We start from the raw sequence: 16,999 nt of genomic DNA, 5'->3' as shown, positions 1-16,999 counted from the left end.
GTCACTTTTAAACTATGTCACATGGTCTATCTCAGCAGACTGAGGAGACGTATGCTTCCTAGTAAAGCTGTTTAGGGATCAGACAACACAGGGGAACTTTTTTTTTTTTTTTTTTAAGTTCTCAATCTGACTCAGGCTTATGCTCATTTTGTTTCATGTTCTTACCGACCAAGTAGGGCAACGTCTATGGCCCCCAAGGCACACTCACAGAGAGAGAGAGAGATACACAAGAGAGGGAGAGGGAGAGAGAGAGAGGGAGAGAGAGAGAGAGAGATTGTTCAGCGAGGCATACTTTCAGAAAAAGCAGAAAAGGCATCTCTAATATGCTAAGTCATTGTATTAGCACATTGCCCAACCCCCACCCCCACCGCCCCAGGGGTGCCGTCGATGGTTCCTGTTTTGCTGTGTACACATTTCCTGCAGTCTCGGGGGGTAATGGGCGTGCTATTTTTAGAATGTACAGCCATGATCATTATTCCAAAGCAGAATATTATGCAGGTGCACTGCCAGATGGTTTGGGAATCAGATATGACTTTAAAAGGGAAGTAAAACAGAGCTTGGCAGAGGCTCAGAAGGTTGTGGGGTTGAGAGGAGGAATCATTTTTTTCCCCCACATTAGCCACTTCAAACAGCACGGACTGTTCAAGCTGCTTTGGCATGGTGCTGCTGCCGCCAGCCATGCTGCAGTCCACCTCCACCTTACGTCAGCTTTGTCGGACTTCATCGAGGTTGCTTCTGTTGTTACTGATAGCTGCTCTCCACACGGGCCTGCTTTGCCGTTGTTTGTGCTTTAGCCTTGAGGCCAGCTGTGAGACCACATTAGGCTTCCACGAGTCTGATGAAAGTCGTCACCCCGTCATTTGTCGCCTTAAATTGTTGTCAGGTGCTTGAATTCAACTGTCTTTATGTTTAGCGAGGTTGCAGTTGGAAATAGGACAAAAACCTTGCTTGTGCTCTGTGAGGTAAACTCAGAGTTACTTTATGATAAAAAAAAAAAAAAATGAATCGCTGTCAAGACACATTGCTCTGTGTATGGTGCATAACTAGAAAAGTAAACGACAATTTCAAAACATTTGCTCCCCAAAATTGTCTGACCCACCAACAAATATTGTCTCGTACAGCACTTTTGCTTCAGGTGCAGAGCAGTAGAGGATTAAGCCCTAAGTGTCTCTCTGAGATACCGGCTGCACTCAATCTGAACTCACTCTCTGCCTTTAAGTTTGCTCTTCAAGCCTTAAAAAGTGCAGGCATTTTCTTGGCTCTCCAATAGGTTCCCGTGGGACAAAATTCCACATTGGTGGTTGATACTGGAGTTCTGTGAATCACTGTCAAGATAAGGTTGTCCTTTTATTAATTCAATGGCATGGACATTTGCAGTAAATCTGTTTGGGGGAGGGTGGGGGGGCGGGGGGGGTTGCTATCTTTCACCAATGCAGCCTTGTGGCTTTTCTCCTCTTTGGTCCTTTTTAAGCTGTATGGAACCAGTGAACTTGGAACATCCTTGTCCTTGTGATGTTGAAAGCCAAAGGGAACAAACAGTTCACCGGTTGCCATGAACTGTATTCATATGGGAATTCCGAGTCCTCTCAGTGTCAAGGAGAAAACCCGCATTTACATTAGATTGGATTTCAATGCAACCCTTTTCAAAATCAATATTTCTCCTTCCTTCCAGCCATCCACCTTTTCTTTCATTCACTCGTCTGCATTGGGTTGGCAGCTGCAACAGGCCTAGCAGGATATTTCAGTCATGTCTCTCCCAGGCAACACTCTCAGGCTCGTCCCTGGAGCCCCCGCCGAGGTGAAAGAGCCCTCCAGTGACTTCTGGATCCACCCCAGAGCTTTTCTTTCCATTGGCTGCACCTTGACTACCTCCAAAAGGGATGCACTCAAGTGGCACCTTATTCAAATCCAGGATCCACTTCAGCCGGGTCACTCCACTCCCAGCTCCACACTTCAGATGTCAAGATCCCTCGCTCACCTCTCTATAGCAGTAAACGCTCCCCCTCCCACTGTGGCCGCTCCTTTTATGTCACTGTATGTGCTCATTATTTAGGTCTCCATGCAGAACACATGACCAGGCCAGGTTTCACGCTACCAGACAACTGCTGATGGTCTCTTGCCAACGTGTTGAGGGAAAACTGTCTTGCACACATAAAACTTTGAGAAAAAAATAATCAACAAATAACATAGACCACACACAATAATGTAAGAATTAATAGTTTTGTTCATACTGTGTGTGTGCAAGTGAGTGAGCAGCAGATTGCGACACACTTTGGCTGGACTTGTGCCCAATGGCTCAAGTGACTCAAGTTTCCTCCATCGTTTTCTAAGTCATTGGTTAAGAACAATTGACTGTCGCCAACATTTCCATTGCGGTTTTTAGCGGCCATCTCCAAATCATCCTGTCACCTCCTTTAAAACGCCTGTCAAAGTCATTGGGCCTGCCACCGTTGCCACAACTCCTGTCTTAATGAACTGTGGCACAGAGTAGTCAGCCCAAGAATGTTAGGTTGGATTGAAGAGTGAATAGTAATTTCCCAAGGTCATCGTATTCAACGTTGTTTGAGGTCCACATGAAGAATCGGATTGCAGGGGCTTGAAAAAGATCACAACTCTTCCAAATCGATTCAATGCATGCAAATACTGGTAAGCCACAAATAGACCATGCAGCGTCTGCAATCTTAGTTGAACACTTTAGACATTCAATTCAGTACTCGACACAGGATGCAGGACATGTGACGGGAGAAAGCACTCTTGTCTAAAGGATATTTAAAAAAAAAAAAGAAATGTTAAGAAGGAAAGCTGACAGTGACAGTGGTCCATAAAACAATGAATGAAAGAGAAGGAGGGAGCATAAAATATCAAAGAACACAATATACAATAAGCAACAATGGTGAACTTAAGATGAGAAAGGAAGCGTTTAGGTTTTAGGCTTAAAAGAAAATCGGCATTGTGATCTCAGTATCCAATCAGGCTTCCTCTTAGTGGTCAGCAGGTCTGCACAACACATCATCTCATGTCCTGTGAATAACCTCTTCACCTGTGACCTCCTGAAAGATTGAATTGGCTGAGTTGATCACAGATGCATCTCGTAAGCCCGTTTAGGATGAGGATCAGGGTTTTAAAAAGTCAACAGCCACAGCAATCATTTACCCAGACCATCTTCTCTGAGGACTCGGTGCAGGAAATGAGCTTCATCTTCTCCACTTTACTACTAATTATTTCACACCTGGCCCCCGTTAGCTGGATGTTTTCTGGGGATAACCTTCATGAGATAAATCAATGTCTGTCACGCAGCTAATCTATAAAGAGATAAATAGCAGAATGATTAAATTTACCCACTTTGCATTGGCATTTTAAAACTTACTCACTTCATTCAGTGGCACATTGTTTCGGACCTGTAGATAGACAGATCGTTGGAGTGCAGCTGTTAGTGCACCCATTTGCTTGTCTGCCTTGAAATGAGATTATGTAAATGTTTGGAAAGAATTATCATTAAACATCCAGTGGCAATAAGAATGGGAAAGATGTAAGTAAAAAAAAAAACTCCTTCATTAAAAAGTCAATCAGGGTTGTTGTTGTTTTTTTGTTGTTGCTACATTCTCACATATTCGTCACAGTTTGCCATTCGTATGTTATGACGGGCAAGTTTTTGTAAAATTTTTTTGGAATTTGACACTATTGATCAGAAGAAACAGAATTTTCCTCTCGCCTGTAAACATGCCATAAATAAGAAATGTCCGTTCTTTACTCATGTGCTTGGCCCACATCGCTGAAAGAACTCTAGCAAACTCTAGCAACCAAGAAATACTACAGAATAAAAGTTTAAATCAAGTCATTTACACTTTAACATATTTCTGCAATAATGTTTTGGAGTGTGATTAACAAGCAGCGCAGCATTAACGTAATGCAGAAATTGCTGTTTTCCTGGCATGCAAAAAACACATGCCCACACATGCATTGGAGTTTTCGGAGTGATCGGCTTGATGTGTTGGAAATGCAGGAATTGGAATCCTTCACTAAACATGTTTTTCTCATCAAATATTAAAAAAGCAAGGTGCCCTAGTTTTACTTTTTAATCTGCAGGAATGTGCAAAGGAAGCCAAGAGTTACGTGTTGGGGTTAGAATTTTAAGAGATACATATCACAGTGTGGGCTGAATTTGGGTTTAAACCAAAATAAACTGGTTGTTCAGCTGTGAAGGACGAAAGAAATGTCGCAAGCAGCTCAGAGACATGAACATGACTGGCACCTCTGATACCAGGCAGGCTTTTACATTCTCCCCATCTCCTCTGCTGTCCTTCACAGGCGACCATTTCTGAATCACAAGAAATCCTCTCCCTTTCTTTCCGCTGGCATTCCCTTGACCCTTTGAAAGGTTTTGCACCGCTACATGTTGCTGTGATTGAGGTCTAAGAGGGCTTACGGCGATCAATGCTCAGGGATTAGTGGAAAACCATCTGACAAAAGATCCTTGCAGCTCATTCTATCTGGTGCAGCAACAGCGCACTTGACATATCGGTCCATTGGATCCAGCAGAAACTTCACTAAAATTTAACAACTTTAACTCCTTTGAAAATATTCAAGGTCCCTGACCTCAGTTTACACATTTCTATGTGGCTCATAGGAGGCCACAGGGAGGCAGACTCACGTCTTGGTTTCAGTTCGAGCCTGACCAGGCCCCGTGGACAGAAGCCCAGTCACCGGACACTCGCCCGCCGATCCAGACCCCACACCTGGTTCCAGGGCAGAGCCCAGGAGACCCTCTGAACAGGGTCCTCTGGGTCTTAGTGTCACTACTCGTCTTAACACAAAAAATATTAATGTATTTATAACCATTATTTATTCACTGGTGGTGGAGGTGGTGGTGGTAGTAAGCTACATGTGTAACCGCAACTGTCCTGAGGCAGGCTGACCAAACAGAGACTGGGATGGAGCGGAATTTGAGCCGACAACCTTTCGGTCATTGGACAATCCGCCGTACATCCTGAGCCACCGCAAAACATATGTTATGATATGGAATATGATAGACATTCCATGATAATATTTGAGCTTGTGTAAATTATTGATGGCTTTTTTCCACTCATGTGGAGCCATTCTTTTTTGAGACTGTACTATAAAACACAAAATCACATTTGCAACAATCCACGCCAGACAGCTTCATAACGGAAACCTTGCCCTTATTTATTAAGTCTGATGTATTTATGCAGTATATTTGGCATTTGTTCAGTCATTTTAGTGCGTGTCATAAAAGTCCATCTCAAAATTGTAAAGGGGCTTCAAAGCCATTGCAATATCTCCAAATGTTGTTCATTTAGATGTTTTTTTGTTTTTGTTTGTTTTTTTAGTCTCGCACTGTGTCTTTGGGCAACACTGCTAGAGTTCCAGAAATTAACCACAAACTACTCAGTTTGCTGTAAACTGGTGTGTTGGTCTCCAGCATTGCAGCGCTCTGACTGAGCCTGTGCTCGCCACTGTGTCCTCTTGTGTCAGATTTGCACTGGATTCAGAGTCTGCTATGAAGAATTGTCCCGTATTAGTGACTCATCACCAAAGGAGATGGTTCTGCTGGATGCCCACTTAAGTCGGTGCAGTGCACGTCTTTGCCAGATGTACTGCCGTAGAATATATTTCACCTTCGGTCCATCCGTCCAAGCTCCAATTACAGCAGTTGGAAGTAGATGAAGTGGATGCAGCAGTCGAGTGTATTTATTCCTGCTCCTTCTAAATGTACAATATGCGCACGACAGGGGTAGCTCAGGATGCACATCTGTCACACAATGTATCATCTTAAAATGAAGGTGGGTTTAAACGACACAGAAGATACAGAATAGCCAATTAGCCACTGTGCTTGTGCTTGGACTGCGTCTGGAACCATAAATCCCAATCTTCAGCCCTGCATGATATGTCATAATGTGGTGCAATTGAATCAGCATGTGGGTGAATGATTTAATTCCAAGTTGTCAGGGCTGACTAGAAAGGCTCGGTAAAAACACTTCAACTCAGTTATTGCCGTACCAGCTGGACATTTACATCCAGAAGAGGTTGTTAGCTTGTTTTATTTTTATTAAAAGGCGTGAATAGAGCAGCTGTCTCGCCCTGCACTCCCTACAGACATCTAACTCCCTCATTCATTCTAGCCTCTTGTATCCACAGCCTAATTCATTCAGTTACAGTCTAAAGCTCATAAAATATAGGTCAGGATTAGATTAACTAGATAGATAGATAGATAGATAGATAGATAGATAGATAGATAGGTAGGTAGGTAGGTAGATAGATAGGTAGATAGGTAGGTAGGTACGTAGGTAGGTAGGTAGATAGATAGGTAGATAGGTAGGTAGGTACGTAGGTAGGTAGGTAGATAGATAGGTAGATAGGTAGGTAGGTACGTAGGTAGGTAGGTAGGTAGATAGATAGATAGGTAGGTAGGTAGGTAGGTAGGTAGGTAGATAGATAGATAGAGATATCTTTCACCTTCAGCTGAGCTCCTAAATCACATTATCGTTCTGTTTAGAGCATTTTGCAATATCTTCAAAAGGCACACTGAGCTGTCTTCATACGAGCCACGAATAGGTGGCAGCATTCACACGGCGTACACAGCAGCACAACTCAAACCTTTCAGCTGTGTGTAGACACTGCTGCGCCTAAGCTGCACAACCAAGTGTCCTCTTGAGATGAAGCAGTGCTGTTTTTAGTTGCCTGAAGAGACTTAAATTTTGAAACAGTTGAAGGGATTTTTTTTTTTGTGACTGTTCCTGTCATTTCTTTATATTCTAGTATTTGTTTTTGAAACTGTTTTCTTTTACCAGCTTATATTGTCCATGTATTTCTGAACGTATATAGATATGACACACATAGTTATGTCTGAATCAATATCTGTTTCATCATCTTGCAGAATGAGTTAAATAGTTAATAAAAACATTTTAAAAAAAGATGATCAGTCCACATTTGCGTTACACAAACACGTACTTGGGTACACAGGAAACATTTAGATGGGTAGAAACGTATAAACAATTACAGTGAAAAGGACCTCGGCCATCAGGGTTATAAGATAAGATAAGATAAACCTTTATTCGTCCCACGACGGGGAAATTTAGGTGTTACAACAGCCAGAAGATAGGGCAAACAAGAATAAAGTGAACAGAGCATATAAAAATAACCTAAAATAGTGCAAAACAGTATAAAGTAAAAAAGTAAATAAACAAGAGCCTATACAGAGAAAAACAGTGAAAATGTGTCTGCAGTTGACTGCAACAATTCTGTGAAGGAAGCACAACTGACTGGAGTGACAAGCTGTGCAGTAGAAAGCGATGTACCTGGGACGTGAACTCTTCCAAGCCCACGCTTGCGCTGTCCTGACTTGAAACCGACACCAGGATCTCTTCTCCGAAATGGATCCCAGGTCAGCGATGGCTTTCAACTGACAAGCGCTTTGAAAATGAGAAGCTGCACATTAGTCAGTGTTATTATCACAGGTCAGAAAATCAGCTCGGCTCTGAAAGGCTTTACGCTCACCTCCTCTGTGAGTCAGCATCCTCTGCGAGTCAGCATCCTCTGCAGCACCAGCGCAACCATTTAAACACCATGAGCATCCATTAGATGTGAGCAGGTTGTGAGGGCATATTGATTCACTGCAGGTTTATTTCTGTTCTCACATATAATCTGTTACGGTTATTTCCTCATCATTTACTAATGAAAGAGACTGACGCTCCACAGGGTCTCATGCATCGACAGTTTTGGTTGAAAATGTCCAGATCTCTCGATCAATTCTTCTTCTTCTTCTCTCTTTTATCTTTGTCATATTTATTTTCCAATAGCTGTGCTGCCCAGATTTCTCTCACTAACTCATCAAGGAGCACACTAGTGTCTACCGAAGAGGTGGCAGCCACATTTGGAAAGAAGTAACTTGTGTCAAAGCGATGCACCTCACTAGATCAGCCCACTGACTTTGGCAAGTTAGGCCGGCTGGTTCTCCTTCTTTCCCTCTCGGCTGTTCCCCTCAGTGGTTGCCACAGAGAAACATCTGCCTTCATCTGAGCATCGAATTAACTTTCAAATGATCTCATTTTCCCGAGGCACATGAAACATGAAATGAATTCATAGTGGGAAAAGAATAGAATTATAAAGTAATTATAAATCAAATGAACTAATTACGTGATTAATCACTTAAATGTGCATTGAGTATTTTTGGGGAATTTGTTTCCACTTTTAATTAATATTTGTATGTAAGAAGCAGTAGTCTTTAATTTTTCTGTTTTTTTTTACCATGCATATGTGAAACTTTGATCTCACTGATATAATCATGGCAGAGGTTTCAGCTGGTATATGAGCGATTAGTGTGTTCCAAGAAGATGATTACATCATTCAACATTAATGACATTTAAAGCAATTAAAAAGTATCAGACTTTGTCAGAAAAATCACATCTGGACCCTTTACAACCTAAAGTGAACAGAACTCTGACAAAAATCTCATTAATAAAACAGCAACAACAATTGTCTGTCAAAGCACACTGGCTGCAGTTCAATGGGTATCATCAGTCTTCAGCAAATGATGTCGTTGATGTTGTTGGCAAATGGCATGTCGGATGGATGTGAGAGTTGGTGTATTCTCTTTAACCCTTCCTCATTTATTTAAGATGCCTTTACTAGACACTCTGTATACACATCTGTCCATTTCAACCAAGACAGGAACTTATCATCTATTAGTGAGCAAAATGTAAAACCCTGCAGTGACTGCAGTGCCACGTTTTGGAGGAACAGTGATGATTAACAGCCTGCTTGAAACGCTTCAAAGATGTGTGAGGCCGCCGAGGCTTGAAAAAAAACAAACAACCCGTAAAACATTGATTCCATCACAGCCCCTTTCTGTCCCCATCAAGGTGTGTCAATGCCTATCCCAGTGATTGGCCTCCTCAATGAGGACAAGGTCTTCGTCAATGGCAGCTGTGTCCTCAACGAGGAGCGCTTCATGCTGATTGGCTCCTTTGTGGCCTTCTTCATCCCACTGGTCATCATGGTGGTGACGTACTGCCTCACTGTAAAGGTAGTGCCACTGCAGACTACTGACTTCTTCAGGACAAACACAGCAAATAGCTCAGTGACACTATTAGGCATTAGTTAAGCAGTCATAAATGTTTTATAAAGACTCACAAACTTATTTTCCAATAGATTTTATAACTGTCTTTATAAACTACATGCTAATGAGTATTCATGTCAGAAACGATAAATGATGTATTCAGTGTTTATTAATGCTTAACTAATGCTTAATAGTGAGTATTTGCAATGAAGCGTTACCAGTAACTCTGTCTCCTCCCACCTCATCGTGCGTCTTTCCCGCAGGTGCTCCAGAGGCAGGCCACCGTCTTCCTGTATGAGGCAAAGGCTTCCTCCCAGCAGCCTTTGCACCCACCAGCAATGACAAACACGCTGCAGGCTCCGACCAACACCTTCCACATCCCTCAGATTAACACAATCGCCCCCTCAGATGCTCAAGGTAAGTGCCCAGCTGCCTATTGGGCCGCGGCAGATAATGAAGACACAAAAATTTTAGGAAAACCATGAGCTCATTAGCAACACCCTAGGGAGTCGTTTTGTTAAGTCAGGAAGAGACAAAGACTGCAAGTGGTTGTTTTATAAGCCAATAAAGGTCCTCTTCTTCTTTATTTCCACAATTTTATTTTAGAGATTAGCACATTTTGAAACCGTCTGCAAATGAAATCAAGAAGGAAGCTCAGGCGGAATTGCATTTTCTGCTTTCCACCAGTGAAACGGTGAAAAGGACCCCATTTGTCAAAGCATTGCACATTTTCTTCTCACCTAAATAACAGGAAAATTATTTGCAGTCTTGACGCACATTCAGAGTTGTCCACTGGTTTTTAACAGCCAGCATTTTACTCGCTTGTACATTTTGTGGTCTTGTATAGATTTCTGTAACCGTAAGTTTAAGCAACAATACTTTTTACTCCTGTGTCCATCACTGCTAAGCCGAAGACAATCAGACAGACAAGAAATCTTATTGCCAGGGTTTTGTTTTTTTTTGCCATAGCTTCCTGCTTATTTGTCTTTGCTGAACATACTGTAGCTTTACATAATATGTGTGGATTCAAGCAGTAATCACCACAGAGGACAATTACTGATGAAATCTGAGAAAAACATTTGTAATCACAGTTGCTCTAACTGACAGTAACGCTCTGTCCCAACGTTTTTGGTTGATTTTGATTGAGTCTGCCTCTCTCTTCAAACTCCTTCAGTAAAGATCACATTTTATGATGAGTGCATCATACAATGCGACTCGACTTGTGAATCCTCGTCATTTGGAGAGAATCACTCGGATGTGTTCAGCCTCGATATGTTCTCCTGTCCTCAGATGATATAGTTCTGGACTTGTTGCTCTGCTTGAAAAAGAAAAAAAAAAAATCAGATGTTTTTTTCACAGGTTGGAGGGAGTAGATACGTGCTCACACAGACAAATATGAAACTGCATTGGAAGTCGCTGCGCTATTTAGGATTTATTTATTTTCCAAGCCCGTTTCTTGGTTCCGTGGATCCATGAGCCCTTGTTTTGCCCCCTGTCTACAGAGTTACGGCCTCCGCCGTCTCAGGGCAGGCGGAACACGCTGAGCTGTCTGAGGGGGGCAGAGCCCAGCTTGCTGCTCAGCGCCTCCACGCCAGACAGCATCAGCATCAGTCCCACTTCCGAGGCGGCGTCTCAGCTCAGCTCGCCGGCCACCGGGACGGCGAGGAGTGATGCGTCAGGGTGCCACGGGCGGCGGGGGATGATGCAGGCCATAAAGAACGAGAGGCGCGCCTCCAAGGTGAGAGTGAGCACTGCGGCCGAGTGCTGAGGTGACCTGGAGCGCTTTGAGGCGTGTTATGCAACAGCCGGGGGATAAACAGAGCTATCACAAAGCTGGTGTCGGGTGTTCTGTTAAATCAGTTGGCCAATCTGCTTTCCCGTGCAGTTTATTTTTTTTAATACTCTTTATAGTAGCTTTAGAGAGCGCAAGTGACACAAGCGTAATCATGTTGTGATGTGGCTGCATGGAAAACGTTCTCGATGAATCCAGCCGAGCTCCCAGCTAGAAACTGTTGGCTATGGTTGAACAGAAGAAGAAAGAACAAACACCGTGTCGCCTGCACATCCACGGCTCAATCGCTCTTTGAGCCTCGCATATTTTCCTTTTTCTGTGCCACTCTTCATCTAATCTTCCACTAGATGAGTATTAATCTTCATCCTTTACATAAGTGCTTAGTGCCTGCTCGCCAAAAAATGACTGCCTGCCGCCAAGAGGCTGAGATAACTTTAACAGCCGTTACGCTGCAATGAGGATACATTTTACTCCACAACACAGAGACGTAATCCAAACAAGTGTTTACGAGAAGCATTTTTGATTTTTTTTTTAATTTTTTTTAGCTCAACTCAGTATAGAGAGATCAGGCTGCATTTGTGGAAGGAAGAAAATGCTACAAACTGCCATTGAACCTACAGAAGAGGACAAATAAGAAGTACAGGAAGTGACAGCAAGCCTTACTGCTGCTCAGGAAGTTGACACGGCTCCTGCACTAGACGTAGTTTTATACAATCGTGGGTGAAAAGGTCACGTTAAAATCAGAACACATAAACACCAACTACAAAGTGAGGGTGAAAAAAAGATCTTTGGGCATCGCAGCTCAGCGCGGGAAGGAAACACACATTGTCGTCCCTCCGACCAATAGGGAGCTTTTAGTTGTTGCTAATTGTCTGAAATCTGATTTGGACGTTAAGCCAAACATCCTCGGGGTGTTTTCAAGGTCTTATTCCAATGGAAAACCAATCCAGTGCATTTCAGAAGCAGTCAGGTTAAGAACATCACAATAGAAAAAAAATAGAATAGAACAGGGGTCACCAACCTTGTTGTGGGTCGGCTACCTGGTGCCCACGGTAGCCACGTTGGTGACCCCTGGAATAAAATATCTACACAAACACATTCACATTCACTGCAGTGGAGCAGAAGCTGTTGTTCAGTCTATTAGTTGTGGCTTCAGTGCCATTCCTTCATTTCTCTTCCTCCAGGTCCTGGGAATCGTCTTCTTCCTCTTCCTCATCATGTGGTGTCCGTTCTTCATCACCAACGTCACCTCCGTGCTGTGCCGGGACTCGTGCAACGAGTCGCTGCTTCACGACCTTCTCAACGTCTTCGTGTGGGTGGGCTACATCTCCTCCGGGGTCAACCCCCTCGTCTACACCCTCTTCAACAAGACGTACAGGCGGGCGTTCTCCAACTACATCAGGTGCCGCTACAACGTGGGCGCCAACGCAGCCGGACAGAGCTGCAAAACCCTCCTCGTGCCGCCGCCGTGCCCGTCGCACGTGGTGACGCCGCTGCTGGCGGACGCGCACGGCAAGGCGGGCGTCGACCGCAACAGCAACTGTCGCAACGGCAGCAGGGGGGACAACGGGAGACTGGCGGTGGACCCCGAGGACATGACGGACGACGAGACGCAAATCGGAATTGTGTCGCAGAGCTTCACCGAGTGCCACACCATTGGCACGTTTTCAGAAACGGAGGCCGAGACGGAGGCGGAGCAGGAGCTGTCACTCATCAGCTATAGTCCCGCCTCCAGAGTGCACACAAGCACCGTGTGATGGTCGCTGCCGTCCGTTGTTGTCATCGTCATTGACTTGAATCGTTTTATTCTTTATCCCAACCAGCAGATGTCGGGCCGAGCTATGGTTTTCACTAAGGTGGTCCGGGGCATTTTATCTTTGTCTGTAAAGCAGGTGCTTTTATTGTGAAAGGACCACCACGGTTGAGGCAAACTAAAGGGTTTATGGAACAGGAGCTGCTATGATTTTAGCCGTTTCCTGTCAGATGGCTTTTGCACTTAAACGCGGTTCTGCTGGGATGCAAAGAGGAAGACGAGACGCGACTGGAAGTAGGAGATATCAGTATGAACCTGATATGAAGTCGAGTGACCCTTCACGGAGTCCCGCTGATGCAGGTTAAAGAGTCGAGCGGCCACCGTTGGGGGTCGGCGGGGATCGAGCTTCCACCTCAAGCCCAACCAACGAGTCTCAATGCAAGTCCGAACCGTGGTCCGCCTGGTCCGCCCGGTCCTAAAGCCTGCACACCAAATCGATGTTGGTGCCGGTGGAGCTTGCCGACAGCAGTCAAGACTGTGTGTGAACTTTTGCAGCATGTATCGTCGAGCTATTCCACAGGATTTCATTCCATCCGCTCAAAGAAAACTTTCTCAAGGCTGCAGCCCAAAAGTTCTGCCTGCGGGGCCCGAGATGGAGGAATGTAAAGCCGACTGCTAGTCTCTTGTGGACTCACAGTGCCATCTAGTGGTCGCATGAATCAGTGACAAAGCTTTCCTTGGGGTCATTAAGGGTTAATAAATAAAATTTAAAAAAAAAGAGCTAAAGAAAAATGGCGCAGGCTTCTGATCTTAAAGATGTGAGGCCTCTGCTTTCGCTGACCAACATAATCATATAAGAGTTTTAATCCCGACATCTTAACGTTTTTACTGAAAACAATAGCTAGGTAATTAAAAAAAAAGAGAGAAATCCGAGTATGTGTAAAGAAAAAACGTTTTTAATACACAAGTGCACAACGATGTCATTCTTAAATGGAATGCAATTTCTAGGTTTGACCTTGCTTTCATTAGCCTTTATTACATTCATCACTGTTCATACAGCTCATGCCTTCCTTCTCTGTTGGATTCATCAGACGTTACCATTGATCAGTGTTGAGCCACAAGCCTTTATTGATTTTACCTCAGGCAGTCTAATCAGTGTGACATCTGCAAAAGAAACGGACAAAGTTTATAGCCATTTTTTTTGTTGTTGTTTTCTAATTATTATTTTTTTTATTGTTATCATTTGCATGTTTCAATTTCAATTGAACGAGTTTGGCTTTCTGTCAGCAGCCTTCATGAAGTGAAAGTACTCAAGAAAGCGGATGAGCACCAGCATCTTTAAGCAAAACGGATGTCTACTTTGTTTAATCTTTGCAATTGGGATGGCTTAGCAGCAGTAAAAAAAAAAAAAAAAAAAAAAAAAAAAAACAGTTTGAACCCAGAAACCTGTTGAAAATGACCACAGAGAGAGGTAAAAGAAAAAAAGAGGAAACAGTGTTCACTCTATGTCGATGGCGTTGTCCGGTGGCAGCAGTTGAAGGCTTCCTATTGGTGCGGAGGGCAACAGTCAATGGCCGTCGCTGCAGTGGTGTTCAACCATTAAACTCTTGCCAAAGCCAGTCAGGGGTAAAGTGAAAACATGTTTCCCACTGTGGGCAGACCTGATTGTTAGTTCTTGTTACAAAGTTAACATAACGCCCATCTTTGCAGAAACACTCCTCCCTCTTGCAGCGTTTGCTGAATGCTGGATTGTTCTGTGATGTGATTAAAAAGTTGAAAACGTTACAAAAAGACGAGAATTCTGCAGGCGGGATGTGCAATATGTCAGACCTACCATCTGTAAGGATTCTGCTGTATTGCAAGGGTAGATATATATTAGTAATGTACCACATCAGCCCCAATGTTTAGGCACTGTTTCAAGTGCAATTCTTCAACAGTGAAATCCTGCCACACATTGGAGAATCCTGAAGCAAAAGAGCTAAAGTCATGGTCTCTGGTGCCGTAGGCATCTTCGCATAGCAGTTTCCATACTATTGTTTGAAGTCTCTGATACATATATTTTATTATTGTATGAAATATTAAATTATTCCTGATTGAATAAGAAGTTCTTCCATTTATTCTGTCCAGTGTTCTGTGTTTTCATCCAAGGTCTCTGAGTGAGGAACCACCACTTGCTTATTAAAAAGGCAAAATGAAACACGGTCACATGAGACATTCCATCTGAAGCGATTTCTCTGTCGGAAACTGAACTCATCAAAACGCCACCTTCAAGAGACTCCAATGGTTGTATTCTAAGTGAGGACCTTGAAGATGTGTTTTTAAATCAGTTTCTTTAATCTTCAGCTACTTTATAATTTGTTCCACTCCAGTCACCCTAACACGCCCTTGACACAATGACAAGACTCTTATAGATTCCAGACAGCACATGCAGATAGTCGGTATGCAGAGACACACACTGCTGACTCCGTGGAGATCTTCATGGTCATGTCTTCATCATCAGTCAGGTGGTGTAATTCCCTCATGATGCATCTCTATCTTATGGAAATTAAAAAAATAAAAAAAAATAAAAAAAAACATGTTGGATTCTGCTCAAGATCACACAGGAAATGCAATTTGAAATATTGTTCAAGGCATATATTTGCAATATAACAAAGGCTCCGGTTGTGATGTATCGAACATCCTGCCAGGTCTCTTTTTTAAAAGCCTTTTGTGGCTTTTTAGATGCTTTCTACCGTTCCAATAAAGTCGTGCGGATGTCATCTAGGCAATACTGTATGTATGCCAAGAATTCTTAGCGTTAAAGACTGATCAGAGGGACCATCACAAAAGGCAAATGATCGATCAAGGGAAATCAAGTGTTTCAAACCAAATATATCAGCCTCTGCTGCTTTGACTTCTTAAAAAAAAAAATCTGCAGAAATGAATAAAGTACAGATACCTTTCTGCCAGATAAGTCACTATTTCATACCATCACTTGCATCAGTGACTGATCATTTATTGTTGTATTAATCCCTTCAGCTACAGTTTGGCTGGAAGAACAACTGCTTGAACGTACACCCTGTCTTTCTTCCTTCTAAAATCCCAAATATCAGTAGTGCAAACCTGCAGTAGAGGAGTGGAATCCGGAGCTTGCAGGTCTGCAGGAAGCTCTGCTTTCCATTTAAGTGATTCACCTCATTTTAATTCTGTACATCTCTACACTAATTGTGAGGTACTTACACAGACTTACACAGTGGTCGATCTGACCTCTCTTGTCTGCTCTGCAGGAGGTCTACATAAGTTAATGTTGGCCAGCCTGAACATTACTGTCTACAAATAAGGTGTGGACAAGCAAAGAGCCAAAGGTCAACTCCTTATATTGCAATGTCATAACTGTGTAGTTTTTCAATTTGGGATAAATAAAGTACATCTATTCTATTTATGTTTGCGATGTCACTGTTGACCAGGCCTGGCTCAGGCTAATGTCTATATAGAGGCTACATTTTTACATTTAAGGCATCATTACTTTGAGGTTGCTTATTCAGGTCAGACTGAATAATCTGGCCCTGGAGTTACATTTATTTACGGCTAATTTTGGTGTTGAAATGATTGACACTAATTGGTGTTAAGTGTGTTTTGAGGTGAAGAAGAGGCTAAAACGTGGTGGAAAAAACACATTTAAAACTAAAAACAATGACAAAGATGGATTCATTCATGCTTTTTGCGCAGACAAGCAGCGAACATCATCATAAACATTTTTGTTTCTTTTGTTTTTCGTTATATATTTATTATAATGACTATGTTTAGCAGGAGTGGTGAGCGCACGCTGCAGCAATAACGTGCAGTAAGGCGTCACAACCACATGGTGGCAACACTGTTGCACAGATTGCCGTCTTGAACTGACGCATTTGATTTTTCTCCATGAAACTCGAATCAGCACCAAGGACAGCGGCGAGGCTTCATAGAACAGCTTGTTTTTTTTAATATGAAGCAGCAGCGCCACTGAATGGACAAGGTGCAATATGACCGTTCAGTGGTTGAAATGTGCTGCTAAGTCAAGAAGAAGAAAAAATACACGATAGATAGATAGATAGATAGATAGATAGATAGATAGATAGATTAGAGACTAAGTGCTAAGGTGTGTAGTAGCAAAATACTTGTTTAAAACAACAACAAAAAAAAAAGAGTCATTATAACCTTACAGTTTAATAACGAAACCTATAAATTAAACACATGGCCTCGAATGGCATTCAATATGGTCAATCTCTCAGCATTTGTTCCGTTTCGCTTTGGTTTCATTTGGTATCATTATCTTCACCGAACAGAACGCTGCACGCCCCCGGTGGGGTTGCGCTCAGGGCCGCAGAGGCTGCTGCTCCTCACCGGAGTGGGTGGTGCC

General features: G+C 43.0%; 1 protein-coding gene across 1 annotated transcript in view; it reads left to right on the top strand.

Moving 5' to 3' along the window:
- Positions 1–14,725, top strand: part of htr2cl1 (5-hydroxytryptamine (serotonin) receptor 2C, G protein-coupled-like 1) — a 59,854-nt gene extending 45,129 nt beyond the window's left edge. Inside the window, exons 5-8 of the mRNA XM_076028041.1 lie at positions 8,880–9,043; positions 9,340–9,493; positions 10,579–10,814; positions 12,053–14,725. Coding sequence (XP_075884156.1) covers positions 8,880–9,043; positions 9,340–9,493; positions 10,579–10,814; positions 12,053–12,625 — 1,127 coding nt within the window. The 3' untranslated portion in view covers positions 12,626–14,725. The remainder of the gene's footprint in view (positions 1–8,879; positions 9,044–9,339; positions 9,494–10,578; positions 10,815–12,052) is intronic.
- The last annotated feature ends 2,274 nt before the right edge of the window (positions 14,726–16,999 follow it).

The sequence above is a fragment of the Nelusetta ayraudi genome, unplaced genomic scaffold (assembly GCF_046127955.1).
Source record: "Nelusetta ayraudi isolate G7.1 ecotype Tasmania unplaced genomic scaffold, CSIRO-AGI_Nayr_v1 ptg000022l, whole genome shotgun sequence".
Lineage (NCBI taxonomy): Eukaryota > Metazoa > Chordata > Actinopteri > Tetraodontiformes > Monacanthidae > Nelusetta > Nelusetta ayraudi.
The sequence above is the reverse complement of the archived record's forward strand: the minus strand, read 5'-3'. Positions and strand labels throughout refer to the sequence as shown.